Raw genomic sequence first — 22,945 nt, forward strand, 5'->3', positions numbered from 1 at the left:
GCATTGTTCGGTACTATTCTTTGCAAGAAGGATGCTTACTGCAGAGGAACACTCATAGCATGCTTCATATAAGCAATGTGCTTGCTTGAACTTGACCGACAAGAGAACACAACACAAACAACTGCCCTTGCTCCATAATGGTGGAAGCCCTTCAACTACAAGCTGGCCCAAGAATGGTAAAAGGGATGGTTCCGTTGCGCAATATTGGAATGGGAATCGGCAACTCTAGCTGACCTCATTGTTTTGATTTCATCTTTTTTACACTTAATTTGATTTCATAGTTGACCGCATTATGGTAAGCTCTAGTGGTGCTCCAATGATTGCCTGCCAGTCTGGACGGAACATGTCTTTAAAGCGAAGGCCTCAATCCGATGGTCACGATCAATAAAGCCGGGCATCTAACGGCCCTCATGGTACAATACTCACTGCCCAACAGGTATGAGCAAGCACACTACTCTATTCACTTGCGCTATGCGACGAATTGAGTCCTGAGTCCGGTTTGACAGGGGTTGTATGGTAATGATTTTTGATACATTTATTTGATGCCATTTGTCCGTTTTCCCACATAAATTTAAAAAAAAAACCTTATACGGTAAACTGGCCCGAAGCATTTGGCACACAATACGTTGCGACACAGAAGCAATTATTTTCGAAAATGCACAACAGCCCTATCTGCGCGCATCTGTCTCGTCTCTCTCAACTCTCTCGACTCTCTGCTCAACGAACCTGATGTCGTCTCTGTGCTCTCGTCTCGTCACGTCTCTCTCTGGTCTCTCGTCGATTCTCTCAACTCTGCAACCGACTCTCTGCTGAAGTCTCATTTTCTGGTTGCGGAAATTCAAATCTTCAGTACGACCGAAGGAAGAAAAGCTCCAACGTAGCGCAAAATTCGGTAACTTCAGCCAGACTCTACTCTCCATCGACATTCCAGAAATCCCACTGCCACCAGGTACCTTCTTCTTCTTCTGTGGTAACCCACTCAGGTTCTTCTCATCTTCGTAATCTGAGTTTATTCTTTACAAAATGTAGTTCGTAAGTATTTTTCCCTAATAAATTTTGAGCAATTGGAACATGGGATTTTAACGATTCTGGCTTGTGGTATTTTTCCCTAACAATTTTTGAGCAATTGTAACCTCTTCTGCTGCTTCTTTGTTCTTCTGGCTCGGTTGTGGATTGCTTGTTTCTCCCATTTTTTAAAAAAGTTATTTCTTCTTCTTCTCTACCAGTACACGGTGTCTATGGAATCGTACAAAAATTTAAATCCCTAAATTTTGGATGATAAATGTGATTGACATGAAATTGAAGGAAAAACAACATGTAACAAAATTGATTATAGCAACCATTAGTTTTCACACTTGTAGTATTGTATCCTGAATCGTCTAAACGTAGGTAGCAAACCGTTTGTATTTTCTTGCTTCCATCTTTAAATATCTAGGGTTTCTAAAGGAACAAATGGAAATGTGTAAAGGAATTGTTCTATACTTTCCCAATTTGTGTCTGTTATTTTTCTGAGTTTTCACACTTGTAGTCTTGTATTTTCTTGCTTCCTTCTTTATTGGATTCATCTACTGCTGGCTTGTTGGATTCTAGGACATAATTCTTCACTTTAATTGTGTTTATGGTTAAGTGTTAGTGGTTGGTTCCTGGTTTGTTGTGATGGTTGGTTGTTAATGGCTTTTATTGATGGATGATGGTGAACTGATAAAGAAAAAAATAGAATGATGGTCTTGTGAAAGGTTATCATTTACTGGAAAGTAATGAAATGCATAGTATTAGCATGCTCTGCACAGTAATTGACACTCTGCCTTCCCATGAAGTCTAACATTCCATACTTCTTTGCTGCTGAAAAACCTTAAGCCTCAAACCTTTCTCATTCTAAAACTTTTGGTTCAAATTCTATTTCTTTTCAACTCTGGCCAGGTTCTAGTACTGATTTCCTGCTCGATTATGAAGTTGTGAATTTTAAACACAATTGTTAGAACTACATAAGCATGTTTGGATGTGCATGTTTTGCCCACTAATTCTAGTGCTCAGAACTTTAAACAATCTGATCTCGACAATTCAAAAACTAGCACAATGGCCTATAGGAGAAGTTCTGTTATTGCTGCTTTATTATCTGCTCAAGAGTGGTTAAATTGAATGAATTAACCTCTTTCATTAGTGTATATTTTTTTGCCTAAAGAACAAAATGCTATGAACCACTGGAAACATCTCCGAATAGAGTTCACTGGACTGTTCTGATGGGATGTGTAAACAACACTTAACTTCAGTTACTAGAGTCTTCAAAGTCATATTGTTGTTACCATTAGCATTGCTGTTAGCACTACCAGCTATGTTAATAAACCAGTCTTTGTGAGTGTGGGTGATTTGAAATTGCAAAATAAGGCATTGCTGGAAGCCATTGCAGACCTAGTATGAAAAAAATATGAATCACATGCATTGAAATTTCCTCTATTATGCTTGTTCATGAAGTGTGTTGTGTATGCTTGTTCATGTTTTCTATGCAGTTCTTGTCGCTTGAAAGGCTGTCATGAATGGGTGGTTGGGATTCAGGTAGCAATGGGATTAAACCACCTGATTTTATGTGAGCAATTGTGTATCAAGTATCAACTAATGTGTATTTACCTTTTTTAATTATTTTATTTAAAAAAAAAGCGTGCCCATTTTGTACCTTGACTTTATACATATCATACAAGATTCTGTGCCAATTTTGCCAGAAAAACGTGCCCATCTGAGTCCAACCATACAAGATTTCATTACAGATTATGTGCCAAATTTGCCCAATTTATCACAGAAGCATAAAAAGTGGATTCTGTGCCGAATTGGGAATTTTGGCACAGAATCATTGCCATACAACCCCTTATTGTTAAAGGCGTTTCTGGACCTACTACAGGCTGGCCTGCACTGACAATTTCTTTGTGTGCGCAAGAATAGCAGAGCTTGAAGGACAGATTTTGCATTAAGATGTCATTGGTGAGATCAATTTTGGTGGTTTGTTTGTTTTTTCTTTCTTTCTTTCTTTTTCTTTTTAAAGTACACCACAGAGAAGGGAAAAAAAAGAAAAGAGTGGTCGAGATTGAATGTCGATCATTACTTTAGATCTGGACCGTAAGGCAGCTGAGTGCTGCGCATTAATGTGCAGCACTGAACTCCCTAATTTTTTTTTTGGCAAGAGCTAGAAGGACGAACAAACCAGTGTTGGACGCGACGGCAGAAATCTGCTTTCCTCCAGTGACTTAAAAAATTTGGTAGCTTGGTTTCTCGAGAAAGTGCCTTTGATATGGTTAAAAACAGGGTGTTTTAGCAAGGGAGCGCCTTCTATAGGGTGACCAGCAGAGATGTAATAATTGAATAGTAGGGCTGATTTCTTACTGATTATGTTTTGCAGAGAGATATTGGCTGGATGGTGGACAAACTCAGGTGGCTGGTCAGCGAATAAATTTTATTCCTTTCAAGTCGGCGATTGCAGAGTTATTTTCCTTCGTTCCCTGGGGTAAAGGTAAAATGATAATTTGGCTTCCCCCCTCCTTCAGTACATGTATTGCTTTAGTAATAAATCAGTAGTGGTGGGTGGACAGTGCATATGAATATGAATCCTCAGGCGCAGCATTTCGGATATAAAGGCAGTGAAGAAGCGATGCCGAAACCTCAAGCGGACGAAGGGGGGCCGACAACCCTTTTGGTTCGACATCTGCCAGAGGCCATTCCTCACAAAACACTTTCTCATCTCTTCTCTCATTATGGTGCTTCCTCTGTTCGTCCTTGCGCTGGTGGAAGGTACGCATTTGGTCGTCCCTGCCCTGGTAGATGCTAGGTGGCAATTGCACCTGGCTTTTGGGGTGGTTTTAACTAACTTCATAATCATCGTTTTCGTTCAACCTCTTTGCCCAGAAAACGCCCACAACTACAAAAGAGAATTCTCGACAGGCGGGGGGCCGAGGTGGCAAAGAGCAGCCACCAATTTTAATTTATTGGTTTTTTTTGTTTACAATTTTGATTTATTGGTTGGAAATTTGGAATCCGTTCATTCCTTCCCTAAATTCGTAGTTATTTGGCTGGCACTGAGAAATACGGGAACCAAATTTGCAACTGGCTGAGTTACACTCCCGTTTGACTTGGGCCTGGGCTGGCGGAGCCCTATGTATTTTATTTTTCCTTTTCTATTTCCCCCTTGTTTTATCAGTTGTCTTGTTATTTATATGGTCCATCATCAGTTCTATGCTACCGTGCAGATTGAGGAACTGTGCTTTTGTTGACTTCAAGGATGAAACTTTGGCTTCTCAAGCAGAATCACAACTAAACCGGTACTTATCTGGTTTGTTACCATGTCTTTTGGACAGATTTAATACGTTCTTCTGTTTTGCTTTTGCTGTTTAGGATTCCCATAATTAACCATGTATATTGGATGACCTGAGAATGTTACTTACGGTTGAAGTTTGTTTGCCCCAGGTTGAGGTTTCTGGGTAAAGTATTGTCAGTGGAGAGAGCAAGTAAACAAATATTGAATAACAAGAACCAGAAAAATGAAGTACAACCTGGGAAAGACTTGAATTCTCTGCCTACATCCTGGCAAAAAGATTTATCCAGAAGTCTGGATGGAGGAGCCAATGCAGACTCGTCATCTATCGGTGAACCTATTGCTAAGAGACTTGGTGTCGATTATCCATTCCCTCCTCATCTTGAGTATGTTTTGGCTTTTTATTACCTTGTCTGTTACTTGTATCACTTTCATCTGTGTATATGCTTCACAGAATCATGGGTTCCAAACTTGACTCTTCTGTATGACTCTCCCAAAAAATCAATTTTGGTAATATTTTTCATCTGCCTGCTAAAAAGACGATGGCAAAACTGCAAAACACTGCAAATTTCTAAATATACTTGCCACACCATTTATTTGGATGAATTATGCTATAAATAGGACTTATACAAAGGATAGGAACCAGCTTAATGTGCCAATAATGGGCAGAAACTAAGTCAACGACAAACTCTAATCGAGACTCTCTAACATGCAAAATAACTTAGAAAAATTAGGCAACTAGCTAGTGCAATAACCTTGACTGAGAAGACTCCAATGCCACGCTCACTTGACTTTTTCAGCTCGTATTATTTGGGAGCAGTTCTTAGCACTCCCCCTTGCTCCAAAATCACATACACCAAGCAACGATTTTAGATATTAATGCTTGAGCTTCAGCAGTAGCTTATTTAATGTGCGCAATTTTATTCTTCTGTGCAGCAATATTGTAGGTCTAATTCCCCTGTGATCGTGTCTCTGATGAAACGCACCCTGATGTGCACATATTTAGTTTTTCCATGGTACAGAGTGTTTGTTGACATGGCTATAGTTACCTTGTTGCCACAGAGTATTACAGTGGCTCCCTCTTGCTGCTGTGCAAGTTCTTCTAGTACACTTCTCAGCCGAATTGCTTTGCAAGTTGCTGATGATGCTGCGATATACTCAGCTTCTGATGATGAAAGAGCAACCGTGGCCTGTTTCTTTGAGCTTCATGAGGTTGCATTAGAGCCAATGTTGAACAGATAGCCTGAGGTGCTTCTTCGGTCTTCCAAACCTGCTACCCAATTGCTGTTAGTGTATGCACAGAGCTTGCATTTTGCTGTGACTTGTACCAGATTCCGCTATCAAGAGTTCCGGCAACATAGCATAAGATTCCCTTTGTTGCTCCAAAGTGATTCTTTGATGGGTTGTACATAAACCTGAATATCACACCAACAAAATAGGAGACATTAGGTCTAGAATGAGTTAGATAAATTAATCCTTTGACCAAGCTTTTATTCTTTTGCTCATTAGCTGGTTTAGTGCCATCTTTAAATTGTAACTTCTCATTTGTATTCATTAGGTGTAGCAACAACTTTGCTCCTTGTCATGTAAAAATTTGACCAGCAAATCTTTAGCATATTTCTTTTGTGAAACGAAGATTGCATTCTCAACTTGCATCATGTCGGTCCCCTGGAAAAAATATAGTAGACCCAAATTTGACCTTTCAAACTCCTTGCAATTTTATATAAAGTGTAGGCTCTTTTGCATCTCTGGCAAGCTTTTTCAGTGAAATGTGCATCTATTCTCCCATATCATGTTCTAGGGACCTGCTTCAATCCGTGGAATGCCTTTTTTAGCTTGTACATCTTCTCCTCTTGTCTTTGAACCTTGAAACTTGCAGGTTGTGCTACATATACTTACTCTTCTAATATGCCATTAAGAAAAGCAGATTTCACATTGAATTGGTAAATTGTTAATCCCAATTAAGCAGCAATGGCTAGAAGTATCCGTCAGGCTTTGAATCGTGTAATAAGGGAGAATGTATGCACATAGTCTATGCCATATTGCTGAGCATATCTGATGAGGACATCAGTGAGCAGTTTTGAGTTTACAGGCGACGCCGTCGTAGAGATCATCCCACAACAGTATCTATGTGGATCGATGATGAGTTCGAAGGTAAGGGTGTCAATCGGTACGGTACCAACTTTGAATACCGAAAACCAGACCAGAACTGTACTGTAACTGAATTTAAACGCTACGGTACGGTTTCGGTATTTACAAAAACGGTTCGGTACGGTTTTGATATTAAATCGGTACGGGAAAACGGTTTAAACACGGTATTTAGTGCGGTACAATTTTGGTACGAATAAACTTATGCCACTTTTGTTATTAGTTCATTAAGATCCTCATGAAATTGTGATCAACCAATCAATATAATTTGGAATTAACATAGATAAAGCAAGTAAATCTAATTAATAGAAACAAAACAAGTAAATCTAAGAAGAGGAGTGAATGATGAAACGATAAACTGAAATAGGGAATTAGGGATAGGGTAAAGGTAAAGTGTTTTAATTGTAAAATTACAACTTATATCTTTTAATTTGGTGCGGTACCAATTCGGTATGGTTTCGGTATGTACCGACGGTATGAGTACTAAACTGGAATCGTAATGAAGAAATTCGGTTTCGGTACGTACCGTACCAATTTTGAACGGTACGGTACGGTGTGGTTTTAGACGGCGCGGTTCGGTACAGTTAAACGGTTTCGGTACGCAATTGACACCCTTATTCGGAGTTTATCAGAATGCTAGGATCCTATAGTTCGATGAGAAACACTGCTCATAGGCAGTTTGTCATGTTATTTTCCTTAGTCTTAATGGGTTGGGTAGTAGTTTACTATTGAAATATTTTAATTTCATGTTTGACTCTTATGGGTTGGGCCTAGAGTCTATTTTGGCCCAATTTTGAATTATTTTGAATTTGGGTTATATTTACAACTTAAGTTGGGGTTATTTTGGGAATTAAACATGTAGGGTTGTGAGGGATCAATTTTTTTTATTTAAACCTTGTATGAAATTCGTTTTTGGCGATCAATGAATGAAAAAAAAAGGAATTAGAAAAGAAGCTCACGCTGCTCTCTCTCTCTCTCTCTCTCTCCTGGCGGTAGTAGTTCTTCCCCCTCTCTCTCCAGGTAAGCTCTCTTTCCTCCTTTCACCCTTGTTTCCCACTAGAAAAATTCCCCTTGCTCTCTTCTACAAAGATCTACTCTTTTTGTTTTTTTAAAAAAAAAGACCTAGTTTCTTTCTTGGAAATCTTCTTCTTCTTCCCCAAACCCCACGGTTGTTAGAATTTTCTTGCAGAAAAAAACCTTTGTTTTTTTTCTTCCCTCTTTCCCTTATACGACAATGTAGTTTTCTTTTGTTAGTCTCCCTTCCCTTCTCTTTGTTTCTTTTCTTTACCTCCCTCTACCTTATCATCTACTCTCTTTCCTCAGATACACTATTACTTCAAAATACTTTTTTCTTCTTTCCTAGGATTCACCACTACTTCAAAATATTTTTTCTTTCTCTTATTTCTGTTCCTAGATGCTTTCTAACCCCTGTTTTGCAGCCAGGATCAGCAGGTAACATTATCTCTCCCAAAATATTTCTCATTTATTCTTTGGCAGTAGTTTTGTTTAAAACAAAAACTTCCCAAGACTCCCTTTACATTGTTAATTGTTGAATACCTTGTTAGAAATCTGATATTGATTAGGATAACTTTATTTTTCTGTAAGTTTCTTAATACCCTTGCATTCAATTTAGTATTATGGTGCCAAGATCCCCATCCCCTTGTTTCCGTATTGATTCTTGTTTAGTTGTGCTTACCAGTAAGACTTATTGTGTTTATTTCTCTACTTTAGCTGTCTTCCATGCATGATTAATCAGATTTCAAGTGCTGCAAATTCCTTTCTTTACTATCTGTCAAGAATAGGTGTTTAATTCTAAAAGTCTAGTAGCCCACTTTGTAGGTCCCCTAGTTTCTAGGGTTTCTCCTACATCAATATCCCTTTGCTACTAACCTTGCATTGTGCTTGGTGCTGAACACCCTTTTGATCTAATTGCTTTATTCTCTTTTGGTAATGTGACCAACTATCTGGTCTCATTATTTTGATTGCCTTCCCTTCTCCCTCCTTGTTTCCACTCAGCTTGCTTGACAGCTTCCTCAAATGAGCTTTAAGATTAGCTACATACAATGCTTGAGTAGTTTCATATATGTTTGCTCTTGGCCCTACTTTTCATTAGAGCTCAGTGATCTTGAAGATGTTGAGCTGCTGGTTGGTGATGTTTTTGTAGATGGTGCGGTATTAGAGCGCTTGATCATCTAGGAGTATTAGGTGGAGTTTGAGGTTGGTTCTTGTTAGTTTGCTGCTCTGGTTCTACGAATTCTTCAAGTTGAATTGCACCTTCACTTGTTTCTCGCCAAGTCCACCTTGCTTCTTCGTCAAATATGAGTTCTTGCTAATGATGATCTTCTTGTTTGTTGGTTTGTAAAATTTGTACGTTTTAGGGTTGGTATAATAACCAACACGTGCGCACTTTGTAGCCTTCTCTTCTTATTTGCTGCACATTTGAGTAGCAAGTAGTGTATAAGAACACAATCAAAGATTATTAGATGGCTTACCATTTCATTCTGTCCACATCTTATAAGGTGCTTTACTTACAATTGCTCATGTTGGTGCAATATTCAGCAAATACACAGTATAACAATTGCTTCTCCCCAGAATTGTGTTGTAGACCTTTCTCTTAAAGTATATGTCGTGCCATATTTACTACTGTGTGATTCTTCGACTCGGCTACTTCATTTTGTCTTGGAGTGTAAGGTGTTGTAAGCTCTGTGAATGCCATTCTCCATGCTAAATAATTTGAATGATTTTTTGGTGAATTCTCCCCCTTTATCTGTCCTGAGTTTCTCTATGTACTTCTCACTTTGTTTTTCAATTAGTACCTTATATCTTTTAAAGGCTTCAAAAGCTTCTTCTTTGCTCTACAAAAAACACATCCAACACGTTCTACTTAAATCATCAATTGTTATTGTAAAGTACCTGCTGCCTGCAAAAGTTTCTGGGTTCATTCCAACATAGATCTACATGGATTAATTCCAAAGCATTTGCAGCACTCCATGCTTTTTCTTTAGGAAAGGTTTTGTTGCTTTGCTTTCCAATCCCAAACTTTGGTACGCCTTGTACTTGATGTATCCATCAAATTGAGGTCCAATAACCAGGATCAATTAAAGGAAACCAGCAATCAAAATTTGGGTTTCTAAGTCTCTGCGGCTTGGGTTTTTGGGCTGTTTTAGGTGATCGAGGGTTTGTAGGATAGGTTAATAGCATCCTTCTAGGGGTTGTGGGCTTAGGGCTTTAAAACAAGACTCTTATCCTGGCTGTTTTGAGATTCCAATTCTAATGCCTTGAGTTAGGGTTTGAGAAAAACTAGGGTTTTAGAAATCTAGGGTTTAAGGGTTGGCTAGGGTGGCCACTTAGGATCAAAGACAAGGGTGGGCGAGGGGTGGTAGTTTCTAAGAGAGGAGTGAATTCTAAGGTAGGGTTGGAAGTTAAGGAAATTAGGGTTTTGGGGGAAAGTGTTTAGAATTTTGGGTTTTAACGGGTAAGTAGGGTTAGAGATGAGAATCAAATGCCCCGGGGGGGAGGATTATTCCAAAAGGGGGTGGGATTTGGGGGAGGGCATTGGAAGATTTGGGAATTAGGGTTTGGGGAAAAAGGAGGGTATGCCGCAAGCTTGGGGAGGGGGAAAGAGAAGGGTTGTGATGAAGAGGATGATGTGAAGGGGTTGGGTCATTGATGTAACTAGGGTCAGCAGGCTAGAAGAGCTCAAATATTGAGCCCAAAAGAGCCCCCAGACCATGCAGCAATTTGGGCTGGCCGAATGCCCTAAGGGTTATTTTAGTAATTTTCTCTCCTCCTTGAGTTTTGTGGGTCCAGTTAGTTTCCTTGTGTTGTCAGGAGTTAGAATTTACTTTCAAATTTTGGGTGATTACGTCGTGTCAAGTTATTAAAGAATCCTTGTCTATGTGTGAGTCCTAGTTGGAAACAATTTTATAGTAGGATTCTTTTTGGATAATTGTTATTTTTATTTTAGTTATTTTTTGTGGTCCTTAGAAGACCCCTTTTCCAAGTTAGTTAGTTGTTGAGTTGTAAATAGATTCCCAATCCAAATTGGATTTCCTAATCAAAGTAAGTTTGTTAACTAGTTAGAGACCAAGTTAGTTAATTAGTTTGAGTCCAAGTGTCTTTCCTTCTATGTAAGAGGCTATTTAAAGGCCCAATACCCAGCTTTGAAATTCAGACTGCAGTAATAAAATTGCTAGCATTGAAGGAGAATTAGAGTCATGGGTTCCAAGTAGGATCCCCACGGTTGAGTGTTTTGAGTTTTCTGCGTACTTCTTCAATCTTCTTCAACTTCTAAAGCCTGCGCCAGCTTGAAGACAGCTCCAATAGTAATCTTGAGTGAACTAGTTCACTCTCTAATCAAGTAAGTAATACCCCAGCTCCTTCCCTACCCCATTTTCTCACCTAACCCTTGTCAGACCACCCTCACCCCTCTCTTTCCCTTGTGGCAGCAGCAAACCACCCCTCCCCCCTCTCTCCCATCGCAGGCTGTCCCCAACACAGTCCCCTCCTTCTTTCCCTTTCTTGATCTTGCAACAGTTTAGGAAGCCAAGAAAAGAAAAGAAAGAGAAGAATGAAAAGATCAAAAGAAAAGAAAGAAAGGAAAGGAAGAGAATAAAAAAGGCAAGAAAGAAGTCAACATCCAAGACCAACTGCAAGCGGCCCCAACCCTTCCTTCCCATTCCCACACCGTTTACCCTCTCCCCCCTTACAGCCCCAAGTGTGAATTTTGATCCTTTGTTCCTCAAGTTCTTCCTTCCTATTTAGGTTTGTTAAAACCCTAATCCTCCCAAAATCTATCCCATCTTAGTTGATTGAAACCTTAATTTCCCAATCCTGTCCCACCTTGGGTATCTTTGGGTAGTTAAAACCCTAGTTCTTCTCCAAACCTATCCCATCTTGTTAGGACCCTAGACTTTCCAATTCCACCCATACCCTATTCTTCTCAATTTCCTAGCCCTGAGGGTTTCCATAACCAAGTGAGTTTCCCAGAAACATGAAGGATGTTCACTTAATTGCTTGGAAGAGGGTAGGGGGTTGAAGAATTGCTGAAAAGAAGAAAACACAAAGCTTCCCCAGTGTTTCCTCTGTTAGAACCCCTAACTGCACTTGATTCTCCTTCAATCAATTTCACTCAATCATCAAAACTGATTTGGTTACAAGCAATAGTTTGTATGTATAGCCTTTATTGAAAGAGTCCTACTAGGACTCAACTATGAAAGCAAAACAGAAAATGACTCTTATTTTAAGTAGGAATCATATTTGAATTAATACTTAGACTTAACTTCTCCTAGACTGACCCAATCATCAACATAAAAGTAGGACTAGATTCCTAAGGGAATTAGGACAGCTACTGAAGGAATTCTGTTTTATAAATAGAACTCCTAACCAGACTAGGACTGTTAACTTGTCATAGACCGACTCAGATTACAAAATAAAACAGGGGAATCTTAATTTTAGGAGTTAGACTTCTTAATATATTAGTAACCACATTAAAGTTAAGACTTTTTTTTTTTTTGGTACAAAGGGGCTTTATTAAGCAGGGGGATGGGGATATTAATATGCCTCAGCGAGAGTCAAACCCATGACCTCTTCACTAAGAGGTGTTGGTTTCAACCACTAGAACAGCTCTGCGTTGGCTAAAGTTAGACTTCTTAACCACATTAAAGTCACTAAACCTTTCACCATAAATTTGCATCTGGCTCACTGTTAATTTTACTCTAGAGAGGTACTCTTGCACTGATTCATTTCTCTTCATGGTTGCAGTTTCAAATTCTTGCCGTAGCATTGGCAACCTAACTGTAATGACCTTATTGTCGCCTTGGAATTCCTTTTGTAGAGTCAGCCATGCTTCCTTGGAGGGTGCTGCAGTCATCGTTGTTGGAAAAATATCCTCTTGAACAACTTGTTGCACTAGATAGCGAGCTTTTGCATCCTTCTTTTTGTTGCTTTGTTGGGATCAGCAAAACCTTCTTCTACAAGCTCCCATACAGGGTCCTCATTTTCACACTCCAGAACTGGTACTTGTACCTGCTGAACGAGTGAATCGGCAGCTGTGATGATGGACTTTGCTGCCATGATTACTCAATCTCTCCTCTCTCTCTCTCTCTCTCTCTCTCTCTCTCGCTCTTTTTCACTATTCACTCAAGTAGAGACCTGCGTGGCTTTGGATACCGCTCTGTTAAAAGGACAACAGCAAAACAGTAAAACATTGCAAATTTCTGAATGTACTTTCCACACTGTTTATTTGGATGAGGTGTCCTATAAATGGGACTTATATGAAGGATGGGAACCAGCTTAATGTGCCAATAATGGGTAGAAACAAACTCGACAACAAACTCTAATAAAGACTCCCTAACATGCAAAATAGCTGAGAAAAATTAGGAAACTAACTAGTGCAATAACCTTGACTGAGAAGACTCCCAATAACCTGGTTAATGCCAACTCTGGTTTTTCATTTGCAGATGCATCCACAGTGCATGAACTCAACAAAAAACCTGCCACAATCCTTCCTATCTTTAAAATTACAGTAGGCTGTTAAAGATGACAATTATGTCATATCTAAGTAGATTAAATTGGTTCTTCTTTGAACAGTTGATTTTACAGTTCCCACTTATTGAGGAAAAAGATCACTATGTCAGTTTACTAAGAGGTTTCTCATTACTTATGAATTTGTTTATTCTTCTTTTTATCTCCTATTGAATGGCTTTCCTGTGTTGTAGGTATGCATATCCTCCTCCTGATGGGAACATACTTACCAACATTGTGAATGCTCTCATTGCTGTTCCTCGCTTTTATACGCAGGTTCCTTTAACCTCTCCATGTGAACTTTCAGAAGAGTTTTAAGTTTATTCTATTATCTTCTTGACTTTAAGCTGTTATGATATAGACAAGGCCTTAAACCTTGATTCTGAGGCTAGTCTCTACCAGCCAAAGACACGTACAGTAGAAACTGGGATTTTCCTCTACCAACTTGATGAGGTGGTTTTGAGGCCTGGATGTGGTTTGTTTGATCTGATGTCATGTATAAGGCCTATTTTTGACCTTCATAGCACAAAACATGAACTATTTTAGTGAAAAACTACTTAAAATGGTGCTTGTAAATTGTAATTTAACCCTTTATGTACTTCGACCTAAAATCTTTAATTTCCCTATCTTGTGGTTTTTGTCAAATCTAAAATTTCATAAATCTTAATATGTGAATGTGTTGTAAAAACTTAAAGGGGGGGGGGGAGGGGATGTTAGAATATTCTATTCAAGTAATTTTGACAACATTTGAGCATGCCGGATTAGGTTTGATTGTGACGTGACTCCCTCAAAGTTAAATTGGATTTGAGCTATGTTAAAAGTTACAGTTTTAACTATCTTGAAATCGGATTTGAGCTACATTATAAGGTTTACGGTTTTAACTATCTTGAAAAATCTAGGTTTTGCTCTTGAACATAGCCGCCCCAGGATTATGTTGGTTTCAAACTGATGGCACAGCGGAAGTAGATCAAAGAACATCGCTTTTGCATTGAATTCGGATCAACATAAAATAAATCAAATTTATTTAGAAACGGTTTAGGTTTACTTTAGTGCCGCAAATGTAGCACCTCTGTTAGATATAGCTTTTTCATACTTGAGCAATAGGTGGTTTAAAGTCTTCAACTCCTTGAAGCTTTGAACAATTATAATGTTGCTGAAGTAGTCCTTCAAATACCAAGCCCTTGAGGTTTCAAAAAACCTCAAAACTAAAAAGTTCCTTACACAAATTGTGTAGCATTTTTCTTCTTCCCTCTTTTATTAAATTTATAATCATAAGTGGGATACATTTTGCTTTAAAATTTTCCAATCATATGAAATGCATCTTCCCTTTTTGGATTTGCTCACACTTGACCTCCAAAAACCATGCTAGGCAATTTTGATGTGGACATCTACTTCCTAAATTGCAAAAACACCTTTGCTACCATAATGGGAAAAGGTAGAATCTATGAAGGATTGCTATTTTATCAAATATGACAACAACTATAATTCAAGGATGTGGATCCTTCTCTCTGTATATGATGAAATAATTAACCAATTAGTATTCCCAATGGTTGTTGTGTAAATAGAACTCTTTAATTTATATATTAGACCTTCGACAATTCTTATATCACATGGCAAGCTTCGGGCATGTATTTATATACTACCTAACCCCAAAGTACACTTTATAAACTTTGTATCGGATGCCTAAAAGATATTTCAAAAATATTAAGAAATAAAGAAATAATTAGAATTTACAAAAATGACATTGGAATCTGTTAGACCTCTAGTTAAATGGGTCTATACCCGTAAGAGAAGGATGGGCCTAGGGGCCCAAATGAGGGAGCAGTTAGGGAAGTGGGAAGGGGGCAAACGGTTACAATTAACAATTCTATAGAAGGGAAGGAATAGGGAGAGGAGGGCTATTCTGGAGTGTTAAGAGTTGGGTCTTTAGGTTACCTGTCGAAGATGGAGGACTTGCACCTGCAGTTGTGAGTTCTAAAACTTAATTCCTGTTTTCTTAATGAACTTCAATCAAATCCAACACCATGTTCATGCAATTCTGAGTTCAGCAGTGCTTAATTAACAGTAGAATTTCGGGTTTTTATCAAATTGGTATCGGAGCATGTACAATCCTTCGGGCATGGTCAAATCACGAATGGAGAATTGAGTGGAAGATTTGGAGTGGTGGACCGTTAGGGGAGTGACTGGGCAAATATCTTGATGGGACTCAAAGACTGAATCTCTGGCCCAAAACGTAGACAGAAGTGGACAGAAGCTTGAAGCCCTTGACAAATTTATGGGGGAGGTGAGGGCGTTCATGGCGACATTTGCAGAGGCGAGAAACCAGCTTGCATTACCTGCAAGTGACACGATTGGATGGCAACCACGGCAGAACTCCCTGATGCAACCCATGGTTTAGGATTGGATGTCCAGGATCTTCGAGTAAGGTTGCAGCAGCTATATAGGCTCTTAGAGGTTTTGGCTAGGGTTTTAGAGGGCCTAAAAGGTTGCTGGAATGCTGAAAACAGGTCTGAAATTTAAAAAAAATTCAAATTCCGAATTCAAAATTTGACTTCTAGGTCAAGACTAGGGTTTGGTTGGGTTGGGGATGGACCAGGGTGGTTGCGACTAAGTTTCAGAACTGTTTCCTAATGACACTTCAACAACCTGTACCAGTTTAGAGGGTTAAGAACTCAGAAATTCCAAGTTCTGCAATACTGAAAATTCTGCAACTCCCAAGGTTGAAGATGAAGTGCAGAATTTTTAGAAGTCAGACCGAGGCAGGTTTGCAGAAAATAAGATTAGATCCTTGTTCAGCAGGGCTTGGGCGACTCTTGGGTTGATGGAATGGACTCAATTGGGGCTGGGATTCCTAAAGGGGGTTGGACTAGGTATCGCTAGGAGAGGAGGAAATTGGGCCACGGTGGTCTAGGGTTGGGGTGGGAGGGGGCTGGAAATGTGGTCGTGGGGATTGGGGAATGGTTTGGACTTACTTGTGAGTGGATGCTTTGCTGAAGTTCTAAAAGGATGCTTGAAGAAGGTGATGAGATCTCAGAATTGTAGAAGACGAGCTCAAACCAGCTGCAAGTTACCCTCCCAGGGATCCCACGACCATACCAAGTCTTTTCTTTAAAACTCACTTTATTCAAACAATCAAATCTGAAAATTACAGCAAGACTAGGTTATTTATAGCCACTTAACCCAACTAGACTCGAACAATGAAACTTGGTTCCCTAGACTTACCTATTTGTGACTTAAGTAATGAATTCCCTACTAAATAGGGATCCAGTGACTTACCAAAACTGGACTTTCTAAATTTAACCCTATCTCACCAACAAACAAATATCAAATTTATTCAACTACTAAGGCTCCAAATTAGGAAATAAAAAAGAGAATTAAAATTCAGAAATAAAAGTGGACACAGTCAACTAGTTAAGCTCGATTTAGGGGTAAGAAAATGACCACTCTATCCCTGGATAGAATTCGGCCCCCTTTGGTTTGGCGCAACTTTTGAATGGGCTTGGCCCCCTTTCTTGGCTCTTTGGGCTGGTTGGGGGCTGATACATCACTCTCCCTGCAAGGACCTACCCTACTTGGAAATTGGAATGGAAAAAAAATTCGACAAGGGACTCTGTTTTTGCTGTGATGAGAAGTGTCATCGCAATCACTAGTTCAAACTCAAGGGTCTGCAACTGGTGTTACTACAGGAGGAAGATGGCGAGGTTAACGTTGATGGAGAAGAACTAACACCAGAACAGCAAAATTGGTTGCAAATGAATAGGTTGAACTCTCCAGCCATTCGGTTGTGGGGATCGATTCTCCTAAAACTTTCAAGCTCAGGGGAGAACTAGAAGGCAATGAGGTTGTGGTGTTAGTAGACAACGCCGCCACCACCCACAACTTCATCACCCAAAACTTGGTTCAGAAGCTTCAACTCAAAGTCCAGCATCAAGGGTTCCGGGTATGCCTTGGGAATGGGCAGCAAGTGCGTGGGGAAGGCTGCCAAGAGATCCATTTGACACTGCAAGGGGTCACTATGGTTGAGGATTTCTTCCCATTTCATTTGGGTAATGTTGATGTCATCCTAGGCATGGCATAACATGACTTTTTACATTAGGTGAAGTTCATAGCAACTGGGAGCATCAGACAATGAGCTTCAAGCAGCACAACGAACCAGTCAAGCTCAGGGGGGTCCTGACATTACTGCGGCTAGAGACCACTCTCAAAGGAGTTTTGAAGGCTATGGAAGCTTGGGGTGAAGGATTTTGGTTACAGGCACTTTTGACCGACAAGTTTGAAGAAGCATTGTCAGCAAAGGATCCGTTTGAGCTGCTTTTGGAGGAATATCAGCAACTATTCCGCGACCCAACTGAGTTGTTCGCGGCGAGACCATGACCACACCATTTGCTTGGTTATCGGCAGTCAACTTCCAAACATACGATCGTACTGTTACCCTTACTCTCAAAAGAATGAAGTGGAATGACTGGTTGAGGAGATGATAGCCGTGTGAATAATCTAATCGGGCAACAACACTTACTCAAGCCCTGTGTTACTTGTGAAGAAAAAAGATGGAAGCTGGCGTTTATGTGTTGACTACAGGGCGCTCAATAGCATCACCATACCCAACAAGTTTCCTATACCTGCTATTGAGGAGCTGCTTGATGAACTAGGAAAGGCCACGGTGTTCAGCAAGCTTGACCTGAAGTCAGGCAATCATCAAATCAGAGTTGTTGAAACCTATATAGAGAAGACAGCTTTTTGGACCGGCCTCTATGAATTTCTTGTCATGCTGTTCGGCCTCACCAATGCTCCAACCACTTTCCTAGCCCTGATGATGACATTTTCAGACAGCAGCTGAGGTGTTATATCTTGTTGGTCTTCAACAACACCCTAGTATACAGTTAGAATATGGAGGAGCACAAACAGCACATACACACCACCTTTGAGCTGCTAACGACACACAAGCTGGTTGTGAATAAGAAGTGTTTGTTTGGAGTTCGGGAGTTAGAATATCTCGGACATATTCTATTCAGCAAAGGCGTTGCGGCAGATTCAAAGAAAAATCAATTTATGCTTGATTGGCCCACACCCAAGACACGTAGAGACCTGAGAGGATTTCTAGGCTTAACTGGCTACTGCGGGCGGTCTGTTGACGGCTATGGAAAGAAGGCAGTACCACTCACACAATTATTGAAGGACTCCTTCTGTTGGGACCAAGCTACCCAATCAGCCTTTGAAACCCTCAAGACAGCAATGACTACAATCCCTGTTTTGGTAATGCCTGATTTTCTATAGAGTTCGTGGTGGATTTGATTTAAATTAATAAAGAAAGCAGGATCCGGAAGAAGTCAGTTTTAGAACTTGCAACTGCAGGTGCAAGTCCTCCCACTCCGACAGGTAACTTGGTGGCCCAACTTTTCCCTCAACACTCCAGAATAGCCCACCTCTCTCCCTGTTCCTTCCCTTCTTCAGAATTGTTTGCTGTATCTGTTTGCCCCCTTCCCATTTCCCTAACTGCTGCCTACTTGTTAATCTTGAACTTGGGAGCCCCATCCTTGTCTTAGGCTGCGTTTGTTTGCTGGAATAAAGGTGGGGTGGGAAAATTCTTGATAAAAGCAAAATTTTCTTACTTTTCCTTTAAATTCCAAAAGTGTAAATTGTTTGGTTGCTTGGGGTGGGAAAGTGAGAGACAAGTTTCCTTGAATCAAGGAAACTTGTTTGGTGATGTGGCAACCCAACTTTCCCACCCCAAACCTTTTCAAAACCCCACAAATTTGGTGGGACTTTGTGGAAAAGTAAAAAGTGGGACCCACCACTATCACTTTTCCACAAAACCCTTTCCTTCTCCCTCACCCCACTACACATGGGGCCCACATGTTTTTTTTCCCACCCCACCTTTGCAAATGAACGCAGCCTTATGGATATAAACCCATTTAACAAGATTTATGTGTTCGACTAATCACATAACTTTTTCTCTCTTGATGTTCCTGAATCAATGGCGGTGGATTCCATTTGAGCATCTCTTTCACTAACAATGCAAGAGCCATATTAGTGTGTCGATTTATGATTCATAGGACTTCAACCTTGGCTTGCCAAAATAGGTGGCATAATATTGCAGTAAATAGGACCTCTGAGGTCAAAGGTCAAATAATAGGTTTGAATCTCATACCCTAACAATGGACAGCAGCACATGAGATATTCTTATGGGATTTTATTCTTTACACACATGATATGTGTACACAAATTTTTATGCCAAAAATTCAGTTCTGATTATATATAATGCAACGACTGTATGAACTGGATTTTGGTCCTATCCGTAGTTGAGAATCATTTTGGGTGAAGAACTGAAACCCCTTTAAGCCCAATTAAACTATGTAATGCGTAATTAAAATTAATAAACACTTTTTAATTGAATCGGGTTTGATGGACACATGTCCAACATATTACATTTAATCCTTTTAGTATTTTTAAAACTATTTTTATTAGATTTAAATAGAAGGTATTTGCTTATTTGATAATATTTTCTTATTTAAGAAACACTTAAATATTATTTGGCATAAATAAGTTCCTGTGGGATAAGGGATACTTATAGTAGCTTCCTATGGTTTCTGGCTACGTTTCTTGAATTGTCAATGGGGATCAGTGACACTTAATATAATTTTTCAGGTTGAAACTTGCAAAATATGATCGAAACAAGTCGACGTAGGTTGGAACTGGTCAAACCGGGTCTAAACATGCGACTTTTCTAAGTTGTATAACTTCTTATCTTGGTGGTTTTGGACTTTTGACTGCGTTCTTGGTCCATGGATATTAGTGTTGTAATGTTGGTACAACAATAGAATCGTCCTGGATTTATTATTTTGTGTTTTATGATTTTATCCCACATGGGGTAGTCTCATTCACTAATCTCTATTATAAATAAAGGCGGGCTTGTGACACATTTACTTAATCTCAATTTCTAAATTCTTCACAATAGGAGACTATAATTTTCTAATGACTGTAGTTGTTTACTTTTTATTTTGGATTCAATATTTTCTTACAGGTATTGCATCTGATGAATAAAATGAACATTCCAGCACCCTTCCGTATGGCACTAACCACGCCACCTCTACCACCTTCAGTGGCTGCTGCACCACCGCCACCCCCACCTCCACAGCCGTCACCCATAGTTGCACTGCGCCATGTGGCAGATCTATCTAGCGATGAGTCAGAATTGGAGTCTTCTGAGGAGGTACTTTCTGTTCTCCTTGTCAATCTCATGCTCATGGTTTTGGATGTCGAATTCTGGCAGGCACATAAGGGCTTAAAAGTGGTGTATGGGTCTGGTTTGTAATAAGTTTTACAAAGTAAAGTGTCAAGCTTTTGATGTCTCCAGGGTGGTGATGATATCAACAGTTTTGCCATAAAGGACTCAAGAATTTTGATGCATCGACGAAAGCGTGCAAGGCGAGAAGTTATTTTAGGCCCAGCAATCGATAAAGAAGTGGCACATGAGGCTGTTGGATTGAAACCATCCACCTTGGTTCCTAAAGAGATCCCAACTATAAAAAAGAATAGCTCTGTACTAAAGGTAGTATCTTTCTGTTTAAAAGAGAATGCTTGAAGTTGCAATTGCCCTTTTTTTTTTTTTCTTTTTTTCTTTTTTGTTTTAATTTTTTATTTTCACTATTTCAGATCAGAATTGCCCCTAAACTTGCACACGAGCCTAAGCACGATTATGAAAACAGGGAACCAATTGAGCAAGCCAAAGAGGATTCTGCACATAAACCTTATGCTCTGCCTGAGGAAATTGAGAGTGGAAAGCTGCCACCAGAGGAAATCTTATCACTTCCAATGTTTAAGGTATCACAAAAGTTTTGAGTGGGAGGGACGGTCTGCGAATTTATATCATTTTTTAAACTTCTTATATCATACTAACATACTACTATTATAAAAGCACGAACTTATGGAGGAAGGCTGCATTTTTTATCCCTATAATACCCTCAATCATTCACAAAAAGGATATGATTAATTATGTCCTAAATTATAATCTATATTCTCATTGATTTTTCTTTCAAATTCCTAAATTATAATTCTATATTCTCATTGATTTTTCTTTCTAATTCTATATTAGTTTAATTGTAATTAATCCTCTCCACTAAGACCCAAAAGTCCTTGACATTCTTGTATAGATCCCAATGGTCTCAATTCCTGTTGGAATTAAATCTATTAAAAAACCCTTACCCAAAAAAAAAAAAAAAAACCCACTACCAATAAATCCAATAATTTATATAGAAAGGAAAAAAACCTAATAGTTTAAAATTTAGTATTAATTGTAATTAATCCTCTTAACTAAAACCCAAATTAAATGCCTCTTGATATTCATGCTTAGAACCTAACAGTCTTGTTGAAGTATATGCAAGTCTGAACTATTTTATTGTTCATGTTACTGTTTTAGGTGAACAGTAAATACTGTTCACGTAAACAATAAAAACTGCATAGTTTCTATTTCTAATGTAGGAGTCTTGCTACATAAGTTTTGGGAGTTTTTAGAAAGCATAGTTTCTATTTTGGTGGTAGTTTCTATTTTCAGAATTTTCTATTTTAGGAGCTAGGAAGTTACTAAAGTTGTAATTTCTTGCTTCATTTTTCTAGAGGACAATTACTTGTCTCTCAAGGTGTATTAGATTCATTAGAAGCTATAAATAAAAGGGCTCTGTGATTCTAGACTCTTAAGCAAGAATCACAGGCCTCTTCTACTTGTTCTTCATCTCTCTTCTCTCTTTTCTTTGTTCTAGTTCAGCTGTTGTTTTGATTATTTAATTCTTGTTTTCTAACATAGTATCAGAGCAAGTTTAATCAACTTAGGGACCGTTTTCTCTCTCTTGGCTGCCCAGTTTTTTTTTCTTCTTCTTTCTTTCTTTCTTTTCTTTTCTTTTCTTTTCTTTTCTCTTTTTTTTTTTCTTCTTTCCCCTTTTTCTTATCTAGGGCAGCCCTAACCTTCGCTGCAATAATTGTGCATGGCTGTCCTTCTTTAACTTTTGAAGCACCAAGTATCTATGTATTAATACTACAAAAAGGCCCTAAGCTTTTTGGGGATATGTCTACCTATTTGATTCAACTGAGGCTGCTACTACCCTTTTTTTGTGTGCAAATCTGAAGTTTAATCTGCACTATACTGATGTTTTGGGATTCCTCTTGATTCTTGCAAAGATATGCCCATAATTTGGATTGCGAGACCTAAATATTGTCTTCCATTGTTTGTGCTATAAGTTTAGTTGCAAGTCGTATACTAGTACTCCCGTTTCATTGAATTTCTCTCTTCTGAAAAATTCAGCTGCTACCTTCTTGCTTTACTACTTCTTCTGTTGTTTATTTCAGAATCAAGTTTAGCCTTCTTTTTATCTAATACTTCTACAAAAACCTAGAGGACTATTTTTCCTTCATATCGAGATCTGTTTGAGTTTCAAATCTAGCAGAAGTTTGCTGTTATGGTCTGAGATCTGATATTATCTGCTACTGCAACAACTGTTATTGCACTTCTTCCGAGTGGATTGCTGCAACGACTACTGCAATTTTGAGATTCCAAGCTGGTTCAATATATTTTTTTCCTGATCTAATTTGCTCCTGCCTAAGGGTTAGCGGTGGTCCAGAATTTTTTTCCCCCTTGGTGCACAAGACTTTGTTCTGTGAGACGATTTTCTGCTACTTGATCAACTTTATTAGTGAATAATACACTGCTCTGTGGCTGCTACTTTTCCTTCTTGGGTTTCTTTTGTGTTCATACTTTAAGATGCTTGTCACTGGTCATCATTAATTGTCCACGTGTAATACTACACGTGAGGGGGAGAATGGTACCTTATTCTATATCTACTCAAGATGTGCTGATGGATATTATTTGTGAAGATCTTTGTCCTCAACTTATGGCATTCTACAACGATATAATTACATGTCTTTACCTATATTGTCCTTTTCCTAACTACTTGGTCCGTGTTAATCCATACTACCTTACCTACT

General features: G+C 39.0%; 1 protein-coding gene across 11 annotated transcripts in view; it reads left to right on the forward strand.

Moving 5' to 3' along the window:
- The first annotated feature begins 566 nt into the window (after nt 1-566).
- The window catches only part of LOC149001260 (RNA-binding (RRM/RBD/RNP motifs) family protein), a 58,483-nt gene continuing 36,104 nt past the window's right edge, over nt 567-22,945 (forward strand). The window contains exons 1-10 of one of the 11 annotated variants that reach the window (XM_089136585.1): nt 567-949; nt 2,508-2,973; nt 3,389-3,499; nt 3,579-3,777; nt 4,233-4,304; nt 4,450-4,683; nt 13,165-13,246; nt 19,992-20,180; nt 20,325-20,519; nt 20,624-20,791. In XM_089136585.1, coding sequence (XP_088992711.1) covers nt 3,584-3,777; nt 4,233-4,304; nt 4,450-4,683; nt 13,165-13,246; nt 19,992-20,180; nt 20,325-20,519; nt 20,624-20,791 — 1,134 coding nt within the window. In that variant the 5' untranslated portion in view covers nt 567-949; nt 2,508-2,973; nt 3,389-3,499; nt 3,579-3,583. The other 10 variants (XM_089136587.1, XM_089136588.1, XM_089136590.1 and 7 more) reach the window with 10 other exon arrangements.

The sequence above is a fragment of the Hakea prostrata genome, chromosome 10 (genome assembly GCF_041222555.1).
Source record: "Hakea prostrata isolate BN-2017 chromosome 10, UWA_Hpros_2, whole genome shotgun sequence".
Lineage (NCBI taxonomy): Eukaryota > Viridiplantae > Streptophyta > Magnoliopsida > Proteales > Proteaceae > Hakea > Hakea prostrata.